Below are 17,354 nucleotides of genomic sequence, written 5' to 3'. Positions count from 1 at the left end.
CCTATAGTCCGAAAGTACCGCGACGCGTAGGTACCTATTTATTTCATTAAATAGCGAAAGTAATTTTTGTTTTGTTCACATATTTTTTTCAAAGCTCTAAATAGTTTTTTAATTAAAGTGCATTTTTCACTTATAAATGGTTTTCCATCCCAACTTGGAACATATATGACAGTTACCCCGGATTATATTTTATCATAAATGATGATAACCGATAACTAACTAAGTATATAGTATACTTAAATCAAAATTAATAAATGATTATCGTTTCGTATCATGGTTAATGCGTTTTAATATTAAAAATTGTTGTCTAGCGTGCACTAACAATGTAGTCACACTTACCACATTTTGCTGAAGAAGTGTGACTCTGACTAAACTTTCATTAAAAATCTTAAATACCATTGTTTTCAGCTAAAGTTGAACCTTATAATATTGTACCTCAGGGCACAGTTCGAAATCTAACTTTATGATCTTGCTTTTTGTGTTCAAAGTTAACTTTTACATAAGTATGTCACACTTACCCATATTGACCTTACTTGAAAACGTACCCTAACGTCTTAACAATAAAGTCGTGTTCAGATATCCGTAAGAACATTCTTCGCTCCGATATTACTTCGCTACTTTTGCATCCTTAGCTTAGACTGAAAGATAAACAAGCTGCATGCGTTTATGCCTTCCATTCCACCATAAGGACAATGCTAGTTTCTGTTTACAATGAAGCTATAAACAAATGCATCGATGCACAAACATGTAGGCGGTTCCGGTGAAACCAGATAAGTGATTTGGAAAGCGGAAATGGGTATTTTTTTCCACTGATCTTTCTCAACGTGTACAGTCACGGAAAGGTGTACAGTAAACCCTAAATAACTCAACAATTAAAGTCCGTGACTGTACGATTTATCACATTAAATGTTTCTATTTGTGTTAGGAAGGAAACTAAAAACCGTCTGTTCGTAAAATATTGATAACATGTTATTTATTGCTAATAAGGAAAATGTTACTTAGACAACTAGATATATAAACTTAGATATCAAATTAGCTTTTACTCGGAATAGTGACTTTATGAGATCCTTTTCTAAATTCGATTTATTGAATGAACCATTAGTGGAGTTTGATAGATATTGGGAAATATATAAATAAATTATCATTTATTGTTACATGATAAATAATGATACAAAAACAAAAAAAAATAACACAAAAAGCAAAAAGAGAGAGAGAGATAACTTCTCTGATTCCCCTGATGCCGATGCTGAGGTATTAGTTCAAATTACCATATAAGTATCATAGCAATCCGTTATCAATATCATGGTAAAATTGGTAAGTACATAAATCGGATAACGAGAGTCAGAATTATCGGTGTCACATAAAACCTTAGCCACCCAACATAGAACTTTCTTATTCTTGTAATTGAAGTGGGTTAAAAAGTTACATTACAATGTCTAGTAATGTGGAAGAGACTTGCATAACCAAAAAAATCAAGAAGGAAGATGACTCCAAACAATCTAGCACTTAACACCTCTGCACGGTATCCTAATAGGACATTTCACTTGATACCATTGTCCGTTTTAACAAGGTTCAAGTGTGGCTATATTTAGACTGGCTAAACTTAGCAATGCTCGTAAATTCTACCGTTCAAAATCAAAGTAGCTTATGAGCATTGGATAACTGATATTTTAAGACCTTTCAGTATTGAGTGTGGCTGGAATCTGAAGATAAGGTAAGAGATAAGGTTATTTTTAAAGATGAAGAAACAGATACGGGTCTTCTTAAATATGAAACTAGGAACCTGACGGGAATGTCTCGACTCAGACGAAACGTCAAGTTTACGCCAACGCTCGGTAAATTATAAAACTTTCTCGGTACTTACATAGACGATTTACTGACATGGAAAAATGAACTCGTAAGCATAGTAAACTCTATCAGCTCGGCTTGTTATATCTTGCGAAGTTTATTACGAAATATTGTAGAGCAAAGATACCTCAAGATGAGATATATCATGCATTAGTGGAATCAAAACTTCGTTATAGTGTCAAGTGCTGGGGGAATAGCTATGAGTATAACATGAATAAAGCCTTTGTTATTCAAAAGCGTGCCTTGAGGACTATCGTGCGCATTCGACAAACTGAGTCCTGCAAGGATTACTTCATAAACTTAAAAATACTAACTGTCCCGTGTCTTTACATCCTTCTGCTCCTAACTGACCTGGTCAAAAGCCTCAATGAGTATGAGACCAATGAGGAGAGGGAGACACGCGTAACTACACGAAGGAAATACCTACACTGTAAACTGCAGCCTAAACTTAAAATAGTCACTCATTGTGCAGAATTTCAGAGTGTACAGCTCTACAACAAGCTTCCCAGTGAGTGGAGGAACATCACTAGTCTTGATATCTTTAAAAACAAATTGAAAACATTGATGTTGAAAGAGTGCTTTTATTCTATAGAGGAGTTTGTGACCTAATTTAGTAATTTGCCTACGTAATGAATAGTTGGTAATTAATTTAGATAAATACGTCTGATATTGTTCTGCATGTTAGATTATATAATTATTTGATTTAGAACTTAGATTTAAGGACTTTAGTAAGTAGTTATATTCAAATACAATTATTATATTGTTCATGAATAAATAAAAATAAAATATAAAACTGTTTAAGGACGCGAACGGTCGCCAGCGTAATCAAGATTGAGATTTTATTTTACTGGCCGCGCTCTGAGCAACAAGCATATTCAATATGTCGGTCCTTCAATTAAGTAAAAACGACAAGATACTAAATAGATCAACTTTCGATCGCAACATAGCCATAGCCCATCATAATTGTTAGAATGCAACGAAATCGCGGCCGTTGAATTGATTGAACCCCGAACGTGATACGTTTTTATATGAAGGTATTTGATTGTTTATGATAAACAGCTTCGCATTGGGCAGCATCTCAGAAACTAATCTCTCAACTTGGCAAAGATATTGATGATAATACAATACAGTCAATTATTAGCGGCAAAAATATGAACTTTTCAGGGACTATGCTTTTATTTTACAGATCTCATCAGATACTATTCATAAATCGTTTATTTCGTGAAAAAAACTTCAAATAATACAAACAAACAAACGAAAAAAACTTAAATCACATACAGAAGTATATATTATATATATTACACAGAAAATATTAAAATATATTGACATTGCTTACCATCTATTGAACTAGATACACCTTAATCACCTTATATAGTAAAGGACTGACTGACAATCTCTGTTGTGCAGTGACCTATATTTTGCCAATATCAAGCCCCGATTGATTGTTCCATACATAATTATTTGTAGGCTTGAATTTCAATGAGAATCTTAATACATTAATCAAAATGTGTATGTTACAATACAAAGGTATCGTTCTTCTATGTATTGTAAAACATATTCTTTTATTTTACGATATTTGCTGAATTAGGTCAAGACTGAGATAATTCGTTCTTCACAACAATAGTTGTGCAAATCATTAAAAATCAGTCCCAGCGATGAGTCTCAACAGTAGTTAGAACACAATCAAAGTAATCTCATGTTTAAGTGATGTTGTTATGCTGATGTTAATGATAAATACTAGCTTAGGGAGCTGTAGATGTGGTTCTGATTCTGACATAGATAAATCTGAGAACACGCTTGGAGCACGTGGAGATCAAGCTTACTAATAAGACATTTTAATTTTTAATACATATGTTCGGAGAAGAAGGAAGTGTGTAGTGATCTAAGTAGCTAGAAAGAGCCGTAATTTGTACACGCATTTCGTTAGAGTTAGACCAAGCTAAGGTGGCAGCGATTTTGATAGCCCAGACTACAAGTGTTATTTAAACAATTTCATAGAAGTTTTACATTTGAAATAACACTTGCACAGTCCGGGCTATCAGAATCGCTGCCAATTTAGCTTGTTCTAACTCTACTTATTCTGAATTCCACTAGAAGTTTTCAGAATCTTACCTCTAATGAAAGCAGATGACATTATTCTATGGGCTGCTTTGTATGGCATTTTTGGGTGCTATTTAATATTTATTGCACATAATAAAACACATTGTACAAAAGGCGAACTTAATGCCAAAATGCATTCTCTACCAGTCAACCTTTAGGCAAATTGTGGAGTTATCCATCCAGGTTAAATTTCATTACACTGAAATATTACGCAGGATTGATTTTTTTGTTTTATACCTTGGTACCTAGAAACTAAAATGATCGATACAAAAAAGTCAACATCATAATATTCACTTGTAAGTTATATGTGTTATAACTCATGGTGTGTGCTCTGCATCTAAGCATTTATAAGGGTTAATGAGTAGTTATCCTCCTTCGATTGTTGTTTATTGCGTATTGTTCAGCCCTTGGCTATTGGCGCTTATTATTATTCTATAAACAAGTACCTGGGCGACCGAGCTTTGCTCGGTTATAACTATTTATTGTAATATGGTGGTGTATAGGTGATAATCTTAACTACATTTTTTTACGAAATTAAACTTGTCTAAAACAATAAAAATTAAAAAATTATATATAAACTTGAACATATAAAAAAAAACAAAAGTTAGTCACCGGGCGAGATTCGAACCCGTAACACTCGTTTAGCAGTCCGCGTCTTAACCCGCTGGACCAGACGGACAGTTGTCGGTAACACGAAATTAGCGACCATATTCTGCGTCGAAAGAATAACGCATGAAAACTCGAAAACACGCGTTTTCCCAAACATAAGACTAATCTAGATCGATTGTTTACCCCCAAAAACCCCCATATTCCAAATTTCAGCAAAATCGATAGAGCCGTTTTCGAGATCCCGGAAATATATATATATATATTATGTATATACAAGAATTGCTCGTTTAAAGGTATAAGATATGTAATTATGTATGTGGTGTTGTTTTCCAAATGTGTGGGTACAGGAATTTATATTATTTAGATGTTCGTATCACACGGCCGTTGTTAAACTTTGATAAAACTTTTAAAACAGCGCTTTACCGTTAACTTAGTTTTAATTGAGTAAATAAATATTTGATGCTTGGTTTTGCCATGTCAAAACTAGATGAAACTATACTATACTAATGTAACTAACGAAAACGGATGCATCTTAGCCGTTTTAAAGTCCTCTATGCGGTTGAAGGATCCTAAAGTATCAGACTATCAGTTCGATGGCCGTTCTTAATTCCTAGGTTTACCGAAACTTTGAATTAAAGCAGTAAACTTACCTCTTCCGTTTTAACTAGCTTAGTTTTTTATTATTTGAAGCTTGATTTTACTCCGATAGAGGAAATTTAAAAACATTAAGGAAAGCCGTTGTGTAAAAATGCCTCTGTGTGGCTTGGCTAAACTGTAGTTTCATATCGCAGATGCTAAATTAAATTGACAATTCGATTGGTAATTTTACTACCCAATCCTGCTTGTATGCAAATTGAAATGACGGATCAGTTGGTCATATAGGGGCATTCGAACGTCATTTACGTATCTGGGATATAAATCATATAAAAATAAGTTTACGGCAAAAGCTTTTATCGCATCACTACTACTGTACTTTTTTACCACAAGTACTCATCGAGACAATTCTAATAACCCCAAACACAATTAGGTTGCGTTGTTTTATCGCAGAGTTCCTATGGCCACTTCCTGTCTCCATCTTCAGTTCGCTTGATGGTACTATAATATTGAATTGTCACCCGGCTTAAAACCTAAGCTAATTTTCAGCTCTATCGGAAATCGTGAAGTGGATCTTTAGCTTCAAGTTTTAACCCACACTACCTAACAAACCAACATACAATACTAAAAGGGGAAAGTTAAATAAAAGCTTATAAAAACAAAGTCAAAGCCCTAAGTAGACGTGGAGTGACAAACTGTTCTAAATATCAAAGACCCATCACATGAGCATGGCATGATCATGATCACGTATGGTGCCACGCCACGTCCTCGAGTATAATAAATCCGTGAACACCATGAAGTCGTGCTATTCGTGCTCCAATGTTTAACGCATTAGGACAACGTGATAATTGAATTCAGTGTTACGTTGCGTATGATTTTAGGCAATTAATAGGGATGTTTCCCGTATTTAAAATAAATGATTTCACACCATGCACGAAATAAAGCACCAGAAAAATATTAGAAAAACCTAGACCACAGTTACTTTCAGACTCAATTTCTAGAACTATAGAGTCGCCATAGTGGTTTTGACAGTTCGAAACAAGAAACTGATTTGACTAAGCAGTCAACTACCATATTGTTTTATATAAAGTTAATGCCATAGTCCTCTTGGTTTTAATTATAAGTAGTGCAACAGTACTTTGGTATATAATTTTCATGCGATTCTAAACATATGATGCGTATGTGCTGCCCTCTGCAGCCTGGCTTCGTCTCTATGCCAGCAGACACGCAAATGGCGTGAAAATGGTATGAATTAGCTTTTAAGAGTCCGCAGCAAGCTGGGTTCTCCATACAAACGTAGTTACGCTCTCATTATAAAACGTATAACTAGATTGTTCTGAAAATTTGTACTTACAATAGGATAAGGTATATCTATGCCTAGGATACCATTATTAAAAAAATACAGCGAATTTAAGTGTTTCATTCAATACTTGTTTTCAAGTTTTGCTCTATTTCGTTTGTTTAAGCTGGAACTATATAAACTAATTGCCGGCATAGATATACCTCATGCCATTTTATCTGCAAAGTTTCATTACAATCCAACACGTAGTTTTAAAATGAAAACTAAACTCCGCAATCATAAAAAAAGGTTTCATTAACGAATGCAGTGCATTCTTAGGAGCTCTGCGTAATTTTAATACATATCGGTTAAGGATTTTCTTAATGACGATAGTTTATAACATATTTTTTTAAATATTATTAATTGAGAAGACTTGTTTTGTTTAGTATTTTTAAGTTAATATTGTGTGCCATTACCTTATGGTCTGATTTTATTGTATAACATCTTGATTTACCTACTGTGTACATGACTTTTAAATGATATGAAATGATATCTTTATTGTACAAAAGAAAAACCTTATAGTACAAAAGGCAGACTTAATGCCGTAAGGCATTCTCTAGTTTTTCTACCCATCAACCTTAAGGCAAAGCAGAGAGATTGTATTAAGTGTCTAAAGTAATTGATTACCTATGTTAATACTTAATACACTAATGGCTGTGTGAGCTGTAGGTCTCGCGGTGTAAGCTTAAAATTCAATATATGTATATTTTCCAAAAACTTAATCTACAAAAATGACCTATTTAATCAGCGAACCTGCTTACAAAGTTTCACTAGTATCGGTTGAGAATTGCGACCTGTAGAAGAGAACATCCTGATATACAAAAGCATTTTTGCTCAAGCTGAGACGTAGACCTTCTCTAACGCTTCGATATCGTAGTTTTAAAGTCTATGAAGAACTTAATTTCATATTTGGTATGCTTGTTTTGAAGAGGCACACGTGTTTGGAATGCGTAGTTCCATTCATATTATAACGCATGTGTTTCATTATGTTACAATAACAAATTATACAAATACTTAGTTCTGTAAGCAATGTCAATCGTAGACACATATGTTTTGTACGATTCATGCCCGAATGACAAAATTTTAAAAATAAATAAACGAATTTATTTAAACCTTATTATAGATTAACATACAATATCAATTTGATAAAAAACGAAACACTATTTTGGCGATAGAACGGCGTGGCTCCGTTGAATCGTTTACTCTTGTGTCGGATTCGTCAGTTTGCCCTGGAACCTCCGAAACAGGACACATTTGAAAATCTGAAATCTGGACAAAATTCAATGTCTTACTAAACAACATGGTTATTTTTTTATAAATATTCATGTTTTGTAATAACGTATGTAACGTTAAAATCAATAGAGTTTACTCCAATGCAATATTACTTAAAGCCTGACCAGGAATCACGCGCCATATTGCGGAATTTCATTGGAATTAAATATTTCATACTAAACTGAACTGTCACCCTATACATGAAAATAACAGTACCCTCTTGACATTAATCATATATTTCTGGTCGGGCCTGGTCTGGTATAAATGATATGATGATATGATATAAACCTGCTTTCAGATTATTATGAGTATTAGTGTAAAGAGACTTAATTCGTAAATATCCGCCAGAGTAAACAAAAAGGTTGTGTGCAAAAAAAAAAATGTGGACGACAATTTAATAGTACTCACTCTTTATTTGGCATTCTAGCTTTTGTTACAGCTGGTCCTTAACCGCGGACCAGTCGCCCCGAATACCTCTACTCACAAGTCTCTGTAGTCTGTAATCTTTCTCGCACTAACTTATGTTTGTACCATTCTCATGCAGATGCAGGGCAAGTCTGAGGATGAGGCAACGGAGGAGTCCAATGAATCGGGGATGGAGAGCGACGACCCGCTTACTGCGTCTGACACCAAATATGGCAAGAGTTTCAGGTACCTAAGTGTCATATACATATGCGAAACTACTATGTGCCTATATATGTAGCAATGCAAACTTTACAACGAAAAAAGCAAAACATTTGAATGTCTAGAAACCAGAACATTTGTTTGTTAAAATCAGTAGGTATATACGAATACCATCAGTTTTTCGGTTTTCGAGGGGTCATCATTATCGGTTTAGTTTATATAAATATATTGGAAATATGAGGATACGGCTCAGTCAACGATTCCTAAGGGGTTACCGCAAACATCGAAAATAGAAGATTTATCTGTGCCTTTATTGCCCCATCGATGTAGTCTGTATATAGAAATAGTTGCACCGTTTTAAGTAATTATGTAAAGTTGAAGTAAGAATTTGTCTACAGGCATTTCACCAGAGAAGCGTTGCCCAGGCTGGACAACTACAGAAATGTGTTGTCCCTGCACGCTGCGCCCCGGCCCACATTGGATGAGCTGCATAACGCCTCTCTATCTAGGAAGGTGAGTTTCCGTTGCCATCCTATTTCAGAAGGCGGCTTATTGGGCTATAAGGTGTATCTGTATCCCAAACGTTGTGACTAAGTGCGCAGCGTAGCAAACGCCTTCAATCTGAGACCAAGAACTAGCCAAGAAATTGGCTATTGTATTTTAACTCGAAACTAGCATTCGATATCGAAATTAAAAGACCTCACTGGAACTACTTCACAGCAGCGCTATAAGGATTAAGCTGGGCCTTTTTAACTTCACTGTTCATAACGAAAGCGACAATTGGCTGGTAGAATATGACAAAACGCAACGTCAGATATAAGCCGGCTAATAATGGGATAATACAGATTATCTTCTTATGTCCAACTAACCAGTGACGTACCTACACAACACAGGTACCGGCAAGGGCTATTACGGGGCTCATTAGCTAATTGTGCTCGTTTGATACGGTTAAGACAAGTGGTGACCTTTATACGTTTAAGATGACGTATCGCTGTAAACGTTTGATATCGTAAGCTATGATCTGTGTCACGCGAACCTTCGACTGTATCTAGCAAATGAAAATGGGGATGGAAGGCACATGTTTGACAACAAATTTTTATACACGTTTTATATCGGAAAAGATTTAAATAAAATGCCCCTTTAAGATCTTGCGCCAACATCACCATACCTAGACAGAAGTAAGTTACTTTGACAGCGTCCGCCATAATACCTACTAGTATACTTGTCCTTGGCGCTCTGGGGACGACTAATAACGACGCCTTTAGGTGTTGTTGGCGTTCAAAAGGTTAAGATCAATAGTGTCAAAGTAAAAGGTTGATAAATCTGTTTTCACGGAATTGGATAGCTACTTGATAGTTGTGATGGTGGACTTCCGTTAGCAACTCATTTAGTTAATCAATTGATAATAATAATAACGCTAAACATACCATATGCACGAGTAGTACTTAGTCCACACAATAGGCAATATGCCGGAAAACTATTGTAAACATAAATTATTACTGTAGACTATAGGCATAATTAAAAACTTCGCTATGACTAAGCCTAGAAGCCTAGTCTTTTGCTAGCTGTAAAGTCTCCGGTTATACCGTCAATGCCTATTTGAAATTTCTAATATAACATAAGGTTTACACTTTTGCAGACTTGGCTAAGATGTTCTATGGTCATAATTGTTTAACTGAATATGCACACACGATCACTTTTAGCAAATCCATTGAATATATATAAGTTGCCTTACCTCCTAGACTTTGCATCATCAGTCATTAGTAACCAAGGAGATACTCAAGTTTCAATTAACAACGTACTTATCATCGTTATGGGTACCTTCTGACCCCAGCCCTCAGGTCGCGTTGTTCATTAAGATAACTCGCCATGTGATCTGTTAACCTTTTGATGAGTGCATTGATTATTGCTACGCTGGATGAGTCAGGCGTAAATAATAATCTTATTAACGCCTACGGTGCGACGGCGACGTATGAATGTAGCTAAATATGCTAGGCTTAGAATAGACTGAATAAATCCCATATGCCATTATGCATCAGAGAAAGTGAGAAAAATGAGACACGATAGAAGAGGAGAATGTTTGGAATACTTAATGAAAAATTCTAAATAGTACGTGAACTTCCAAAACAAACATTATTGGAGAACTTCTCGCATCGAACTAGGTATGTCTGTGGTGCAGAGGGACATCAATAGAGCGCTATAGTAGTCTATGCACATTGTAAGGACTGGCTGATGACGATGTTCACATATAGAAAGTCGTTGACAGACTTTTACACGAGGATCGGAGGATGGTGATATGTTATTTCTGATTTATAGGTATGTCTCCCAAATTTAAAACAAAACTTTTTTTCTATAGCAACTCGTAAAACCCATTTTCGAAGCAACCCGCTCATTAAAGATGCAACTGAATCAATTGAGTCCTTATACGACACCTCATGTCTTATTTATCATCCCATTAAACTCGTATTGTTGCAAAAAAAAAAAAAAACACTTCTCACGTAATGTTATTTCCAGCCAGGTCAGACCATGGAGAAAGACGCCGAGGGCCCGGCGCTGCCCAGCCCCAACCTGAAGTTCGGCTGGATCAAGGGCGTCCTCATGCGATGTCTACTCAACATTTGGGGCGTGATGCTGTTCCTGCGACTCTCCTGGGTGGTCGGGCAGGCTGGTGTGGGTATGTAGAAGGTGTAATATCTCACATGGAGAAAGAGAAAGCCAGCGCTGGTCCTAACAAGAAGTTCGGCTGGGTTAATGGCACTCTCATGTGATGTCTGCTCAACACTTGGTTCCTCCGGCTGTCATGGGTGGTCAGGCAAACTGGCGTGGATACGTTGTATGTGTTACAGTTTCACAGGTCAGACCATGGAGAATGAGAGGGTTTGGTGTTTCCAGTCCCAATGTGAAGTTAGGCCAAACTGTCTGAATATAAATATACTGGTGGGAATTGACGTTACTGAATGCCACAATTACAGGTTCTAATGGACGCACGACTGTTAAAAAGAATCTAGGCCATAATGTGCCTAGGGAATAACTAACAATTAAATATCAAATAGCAATTTAAACTAATGGCCTACTCAGTAGAAATATAGGTACGAGTACGCAATTTTCAATATTGTCGACATCTGAAGCTACTTTATTTTATTGCATGCTTTGCAATTGTAGGAGCGATAATCTACTCTGTTTGCAGTTACATACCGGTTGGATTTTCTTTTTAGGTCATTAAGGGCAGCTACTAGATCCTGTGACGCGATTTTGGCCTTGGTCCCATAGTAAAAGTTGCTCAGTAAGAAACCCGAAACGGGAATGTAGTTATTTTTTAGGCACCGTGTATTCATTTGATTCTTGTTGACTTTGCTTCGTTAATATGGTAGCTTCTATATCGAAATTACTATTTATCTCTTCTTTAAACTGACCTATAACTCCATCAAACGTGAAAAACATTAACATAACATTATCATTTGAATCGAAAGTAAGTCTGCAGAAATTGTGGCGTTCAGCTTATTTTGTTGATGTCTATTTGTACTTATCTGGGGTGTTGTACACACTGTACAAAGCCAAAGGGTCTAGCAGGCTAAGCGAACAAGAAGTGCCCCCAACGACGGATTTTGTCGATATTTCTGGTAGTGTACTGTGAGGTCCTAAGGAGGACCCTCCATGCTTAACATCAGACCTCGATTGTCTTTTGTTTGCGAGTTATTCAGGATAACGTAAAATAATTAGGGTATCAGTGAAAGTGTCATATTTTATAAACGATTCAAGTTACGTGAACCAAACAAAATTATATTTGATAACAATAAAAAAAACTACAAAATGCATATTTTTTACCAGCATCCTGTCCTTAAACTTCATTGCAAAAAATAAAATATTTTTTTCCTTCCAATTTTTTTTTTACTTTTCGCTTATTGTGTAATAAGTAACTATCTACACATCGCTAATCAAGGCCTATTGTGTAATAAGTAAGTATCTACACATCGCTAATTTTGTAGTGTAAGACCGCGGACTGAACGAAAGCGGCGCGCGGCGAACCAAGGCAATACATCGAGCTCAATGTATGAATGGTCTTGATTTGCTGCTCGTCACCAAATCAATAATTCATTTTCATTGGCAGCGCAGTCAATCCTGCTCATCATGACGACATCAGTGGTGACTACCATCACTGCGCTCTCCATGTCTGCAATTAGCACAAACGGTGTCATCAAGGGAGGTAAGGATAAACAGCGAAAGAAAAAAATCGGTTCCCTAAATTTGAAATGAAAGTGGTACTGAAATCTAACTCAACCAGTTAACTTGTCGCCTACAACGATTTGTTTACCTTGCTGCTGCGTTATACGTTATACAATTTCCCAATCTTGGCAAAGATCATGTATTAATACTTAAATGAAATTAATCAAAATCGTTAGAATTTTAGCGATTGGTTATATTCAGACGTCACTTATTGTTTTATTGATTTCAACATTACATTTTTGCACCGCAGCAGCTCGGACAAGCCTACTTTCGTCATAATGATGCCTTTCATGTGGTTAACTTTACTTGATGTTGAATTTTTGTAACCTTTAATATGTTCTCACTACTGAGGTGAAAAGTTGTATGTGTCACACGAGAGCAAAGTTATTTTACATTTCGTGTTTTTGAGTCCCTCGCTACGCTCGTGATTTAACTATAGAATCTTTCACTTACTCGGGACTCAAAATCAACACTCGCAAGAAAAACCAACATTCCTCTCTCGTTGCACAAATAACTATTCCCTATAAATTTTATGTTAAAGGAAAAAATGGAAAAATGTACGCTTCCGGCTTTTATTTTTTCCTTTTGTTAAAATTTCTATGATCGCCCACAGATGTTTCTACATGATAAAATATTGATTACATTTTCTTGTTTTTATAAAAATAATATGTAAATATCTCTTTTCAGGTGGAACTTACTACATGATATCCCGGTCGCTAGGCCCCGAATTCGGTGGCAGCATCGGCCTGATATTCTCAATGGCGAATGCTGTCGCTTGCGCCATGTATGTTGTGGGTTTTGGAGAATCGCTCATAACGCTTATACCTGAGTCAGCTTATATGGTCAGCAAGGCCTGGGTAAGTATCTTTCATTCACATTGATACATAGATCTAGATGTCTCTCCGGCGGCGGCACCGACCTTATATTCTCAATGCCGAACGCTATAGCTTGCGCCATGTATTTCGTCGGTTTTGGCGAGTCCCTTATAACACTTATACCAGAGTCCTGCTATAAGTATGGTCAGCAAGGGCTGGGTAAGTCTCTTTCACTCACGTCTGATACTCATATAGATGTCCCGCCTGAACGCTATGTATGTCTTCGGCTTTGGCGAGTCGCTCATAACGCTTACCGATACCTGAGTCGGCATACATGGTCAGCAAAGCCTGGGAAAGTTTCTTTTACTCCCTTAAGAAATACATCTATTTGGCCATTACATACATTCATTAACTGCCTCCGTTCTGGTGATTCGATCTGGATATGGCGTTACGCATTTCAAGCTATTAAATTTCAAATGTTGAAACAAACATAAAAATTGGAATGTTAGGTATTTGTAGCATAGCATATCGAATAATGTTACATGTGTTTATTGCCATAAAATAAATATAAACAAAAGTGAAAGGAGTGTAGAGATAGATAATTAATATTGTTATCCTAACTGTTATTGTCAATAAATAGATTTTTTTAATAAAAACATGAATTACAAGAAAAAAAAAAAAAATTGTAATGCTGTAAATATTTGATTTTAATTACCTATTATTCTATTTGTCATTGTTGTTTACAGATTTATTTTATAAGAGAGTGCCTTAGAAATAAGTACTTAGACATAAAAATGTTGCTACGCCCTAGTAGGGTCCATGATTGTACTCTATTTAAAGAACATCTGTAATACCATGGTTGCAACGAATAAATGAAATGAAATGAAATGAAATTGTGACAATGAGACCAACTGCAACATAATTTTCTGAATCACTTCTGTGGTCTTGGAGAAATCGGACAACATCCATCGGACAATGAACCAGACGAATTCAAAATATTTTCCTGTTTGAATTCGTTTAAAATAGGTGAATCTATTTGTTTTACTCTTTCTATTTTTTATGTTATTTTATTTTAGGACCAAACAATCTACGGCTGCATCACCATAGTCCTACTCACGGGTATCGTTATGGTGGGCATGGAGTGGGAGGCCAAAGCCCAAATAGTATTGCTTTTCATACTCCTAGCCGCCATAGCCAACTTCCTGATCGGCTCCATTGTAGGCCCGAAAAGTGACCTCGAGATTGCACAGGGCTTTGTTGGTTACAACAGTGAGTATACCAATCTAGACCTTATATCAATTTCATAAGGTTTATGATTATTTAGGCGTTTTATTGGGAGGTGAAATACCAAATTTTGTTGCTCTTCATACTTCTAGCCGCCATAGTTAACTTCCTAATTGACTGTTTCGTGGGCCCGAAAAGTGACGTCGAGATTGCACAGGGATTTGTTTGATATTGGTAGGAGATGATAATGAAGTGTTCCAATCAAGACTTATATCCTTACGATTAGGTTAATTTTGAGTCGTGATAAAGGGAGATGAAAGCCCAAATAGTATTTCTGTTCATACTCCTGGCCGCTATAGAAATTTTTTTTATAGGCTCTATCGTGGGCCCGAAAAAAAAAAAGAAAAGTAGAGCCCTATTAGCATTACGATAAGTTTCATTATTTGGTTAAGTCAAAGAGTTTTCAAGTGATACCTCATCTTCATAATGGTACCTTCCAATCGCTGCCTGAGTACAAAATGGAACTCAAACTGTCACTTTTCTGTACTGGTCAGTACAAGGCGTTAGCGTTTTATGAAATTAATTTTAAATCTTGCTAAATTCAAATTATGTGTTTTTTTCAGTGACGGTGTTGAAAAACAACATGGGGCCCGACTACAAGTTTTACGAGGGAGTGGACCATTCGTTTTTTTCCGTGTTCTCGATATTCTTTCCGGCGGCTACCGGGATTCTCGCTGGTGCTAATATTTCTGGCGATCTTAAGGTAATTAACAAATCGTCGGTTAAGAGTGTAAACCTGCTAAAACCATTTTTGATATTTATTTATTTTTTACTTTAATGTCTATAAAAATAAAAATGGGTTTCTCTGTTTTGAAAAAATGGATTTGGGAGGTTTACACTCTTAGCCAGTGAAATACAGAGATCTGTACTTGAAATATATCAATTTAGGCTTAAAGTATAGCAAGCAAAAAGGACAAACTGTCTTAAATCTATTCTGAACTATATTATACGAGTATAGTAGGGGTTAGAACTGTTTTTAAATTAGTCTCGCGCTCTCATTCATTTTGAGGCGGTAAAATACTAAGGAAACCTACGAGATTAGTATATTGATATTTTTTCATACCGTCCTTGAAGTTTCGCTACGCCCCCGTAGGTTGACGCGCCCAAGGTAAGAGTGAAAGGTTGACAGACTTTACGCCTTTTATACAAGTTGAGGAACTTGAAGTAATAAAGTAATAAAGTCCTGAGGAAGAGCGGTGTTCTTTTAACACAAGTATCTTAAATACTTACAAAGAGGCACCAGCACAGCTACTGCAATAAACCTAATCTTAGTTACTGGATATTTTTTTTATTAAATCAAATCTTTAAAAAAAAATCTTGAGCAAAAATAATAGTTACTTATTTGTTTTACAAGGGGGCAAAGTTATAGTTTAACCGATCGTGCTAATATTGATACCCGAGCAAGTGAAAAATTCCAAAATTGAACCGCGAGCGTAGCGAGTGGTTCGAGAAGTGGAATCTTGAGTAAACTTTGCCTCCGAGTGAAATACAAAATTTTTCACCACACCAACGCGAGGAAAATACTAACTATGAATTTCCAAAAAAACCTAAACAAATCCAATCCAAATTAACGTAATAAAAAAATTATCATTCAAAAAAGTTAATTAGCTAACATAAGGAAGCAACTCAAAATTTGCATCTGATTACTTTGCCCCACATGTGGATAAAATGCAACTTTCTCATTAGTTTTGCCTGGGCCTGTACCAGTCGGTGTGGTGAAAAATAATTTATTTTGTTTTCCTCCTCAGGATCCTCAAAAGTCAATCCCAAAAGGTACTATCCTGGCCATACTCCTGACAACCCTGTCATACCTGTTGATCGCCGTGATCGTGGGCTGGACGGTGCTGCGGGAAGCCTCGGGCGCGGCGGAGGACGTGGCCGGCTGGAGCATGGCCGCCTGCGCTAACCGCACCTGCGAGTACGGCCTGCATCACAGTAATGACGTATGTGATAGCACAAATACTCGACAATAAGAGGGACTAAATTCATAAACTGTGGAATGAACTGTCGCCTGCGGTATTTCCGGACAGATACGACCTTCAAATCTTCTAGAAAAGAGCGTACTCCCATGCAGCGCACTTACAACCCCTCTGGTGTTGTGGGTGTCAATGGGTGGCGGTAATCGCTTACCATCAGGTGATCCGTCTGCTTGTTTGCCTCCTATAACATAAAAAAATGCTTTTCAAAATCTTCATACGTTAAACGGAGACCAAGGCCTAAACCTGTATTATTAGCTCTGCTGATCACGCACGCATATGTCAGTCCCGCTGCTATAGACGCTCACTCACTAAACCTTAAAATCTTAATGCTAGAACGAGACAGACGATAACTGGGAGCACCCGGGATCATATCTTCCATGAAATTCTTGCAAGCCATTTGATGCTTTATTTTTACTCGACTGATAAAGAAAGGAGTATTAGTACATAACTGTCGAGGCTTGGAAATAGCTAATTGATAGATGATGATTAATTTTAAACGGACTACCTTGTGAGTCCGTTTAATTGAATCCTAAGCCAGTAATTAGCCTTCCAGCAATTTCAAAAAATGGTGCAAGAAAACAACTGGTAGTCGAATATCAATTTTATGAAAGATAAACACTTTCCAGAAATTAAAAAAAAATACATGTTATTTATTTTTATAAAAAA

The 17,354-nt window shown here is 36.4% G+C and overlaps 1 protein-coding gene across 2 annotated transcripts in view; it reads left to right on the top strand.

The window, feature by feature from the left end:
- Positions 1-17,354, top strand: part of LOC133527273 (bumetanide-sensitive sodium-(potassium)-chloride cotransporter-like) — a 44,827-nt gene that overhangs the window by 5,989 nt on the left and 21,484 nt on the right. For both annotated transcript variants that reach the window (XM_061864212.1, XM_061864210.1), the window contains exons 2-9: positions 8,307-8,413; positions 8,785-8,899; positions 10,901-11,060; positions 12,495-12,590; positions 13,298-13,467; positions 14,502-14,694; positions 15,273-15,412; positions 16,458-16,652. In XM_061864212.1, coding sequence (XP_061720196.1) covers positions 8,307-8,413; positions 8,785-8,899; positions 10,901-11,060; positions 12,495-12,590; positions 13,298-13,467; positions 14,502-14,694; positions 15,273-15,412; positions 16,458-16,652 — 1,176 coding nt within the window. The remainder of the gene's footprint in view (positions 1-8,306; positions 8,414-8,784; positions 8,900-10,900; positions 11,061-12,494; positions 12,591-13,297; positions 13,468-14,501; positions 14,695-15,272; positions 15,413-16,457; positions 16,653-17,354) is intronic.

The sequence above is a fragment of the Cydia pomonella genome, chromosome 17 (assembly GCF_033807575.1).
Source record: "Cydia pomonella isolate Wapato2018A chromosome 17, ilCydPomo1, whole genome shotgun sequence".
NCBI lineage: Eukaryota > Metazoa > Arthropoda > Insecta > Lepidoptera > Tortricidae > Cydia > Cydia pomonella.
This window is presented reverse-complemented; position numbering and strand designations above follow the sequence as displayed.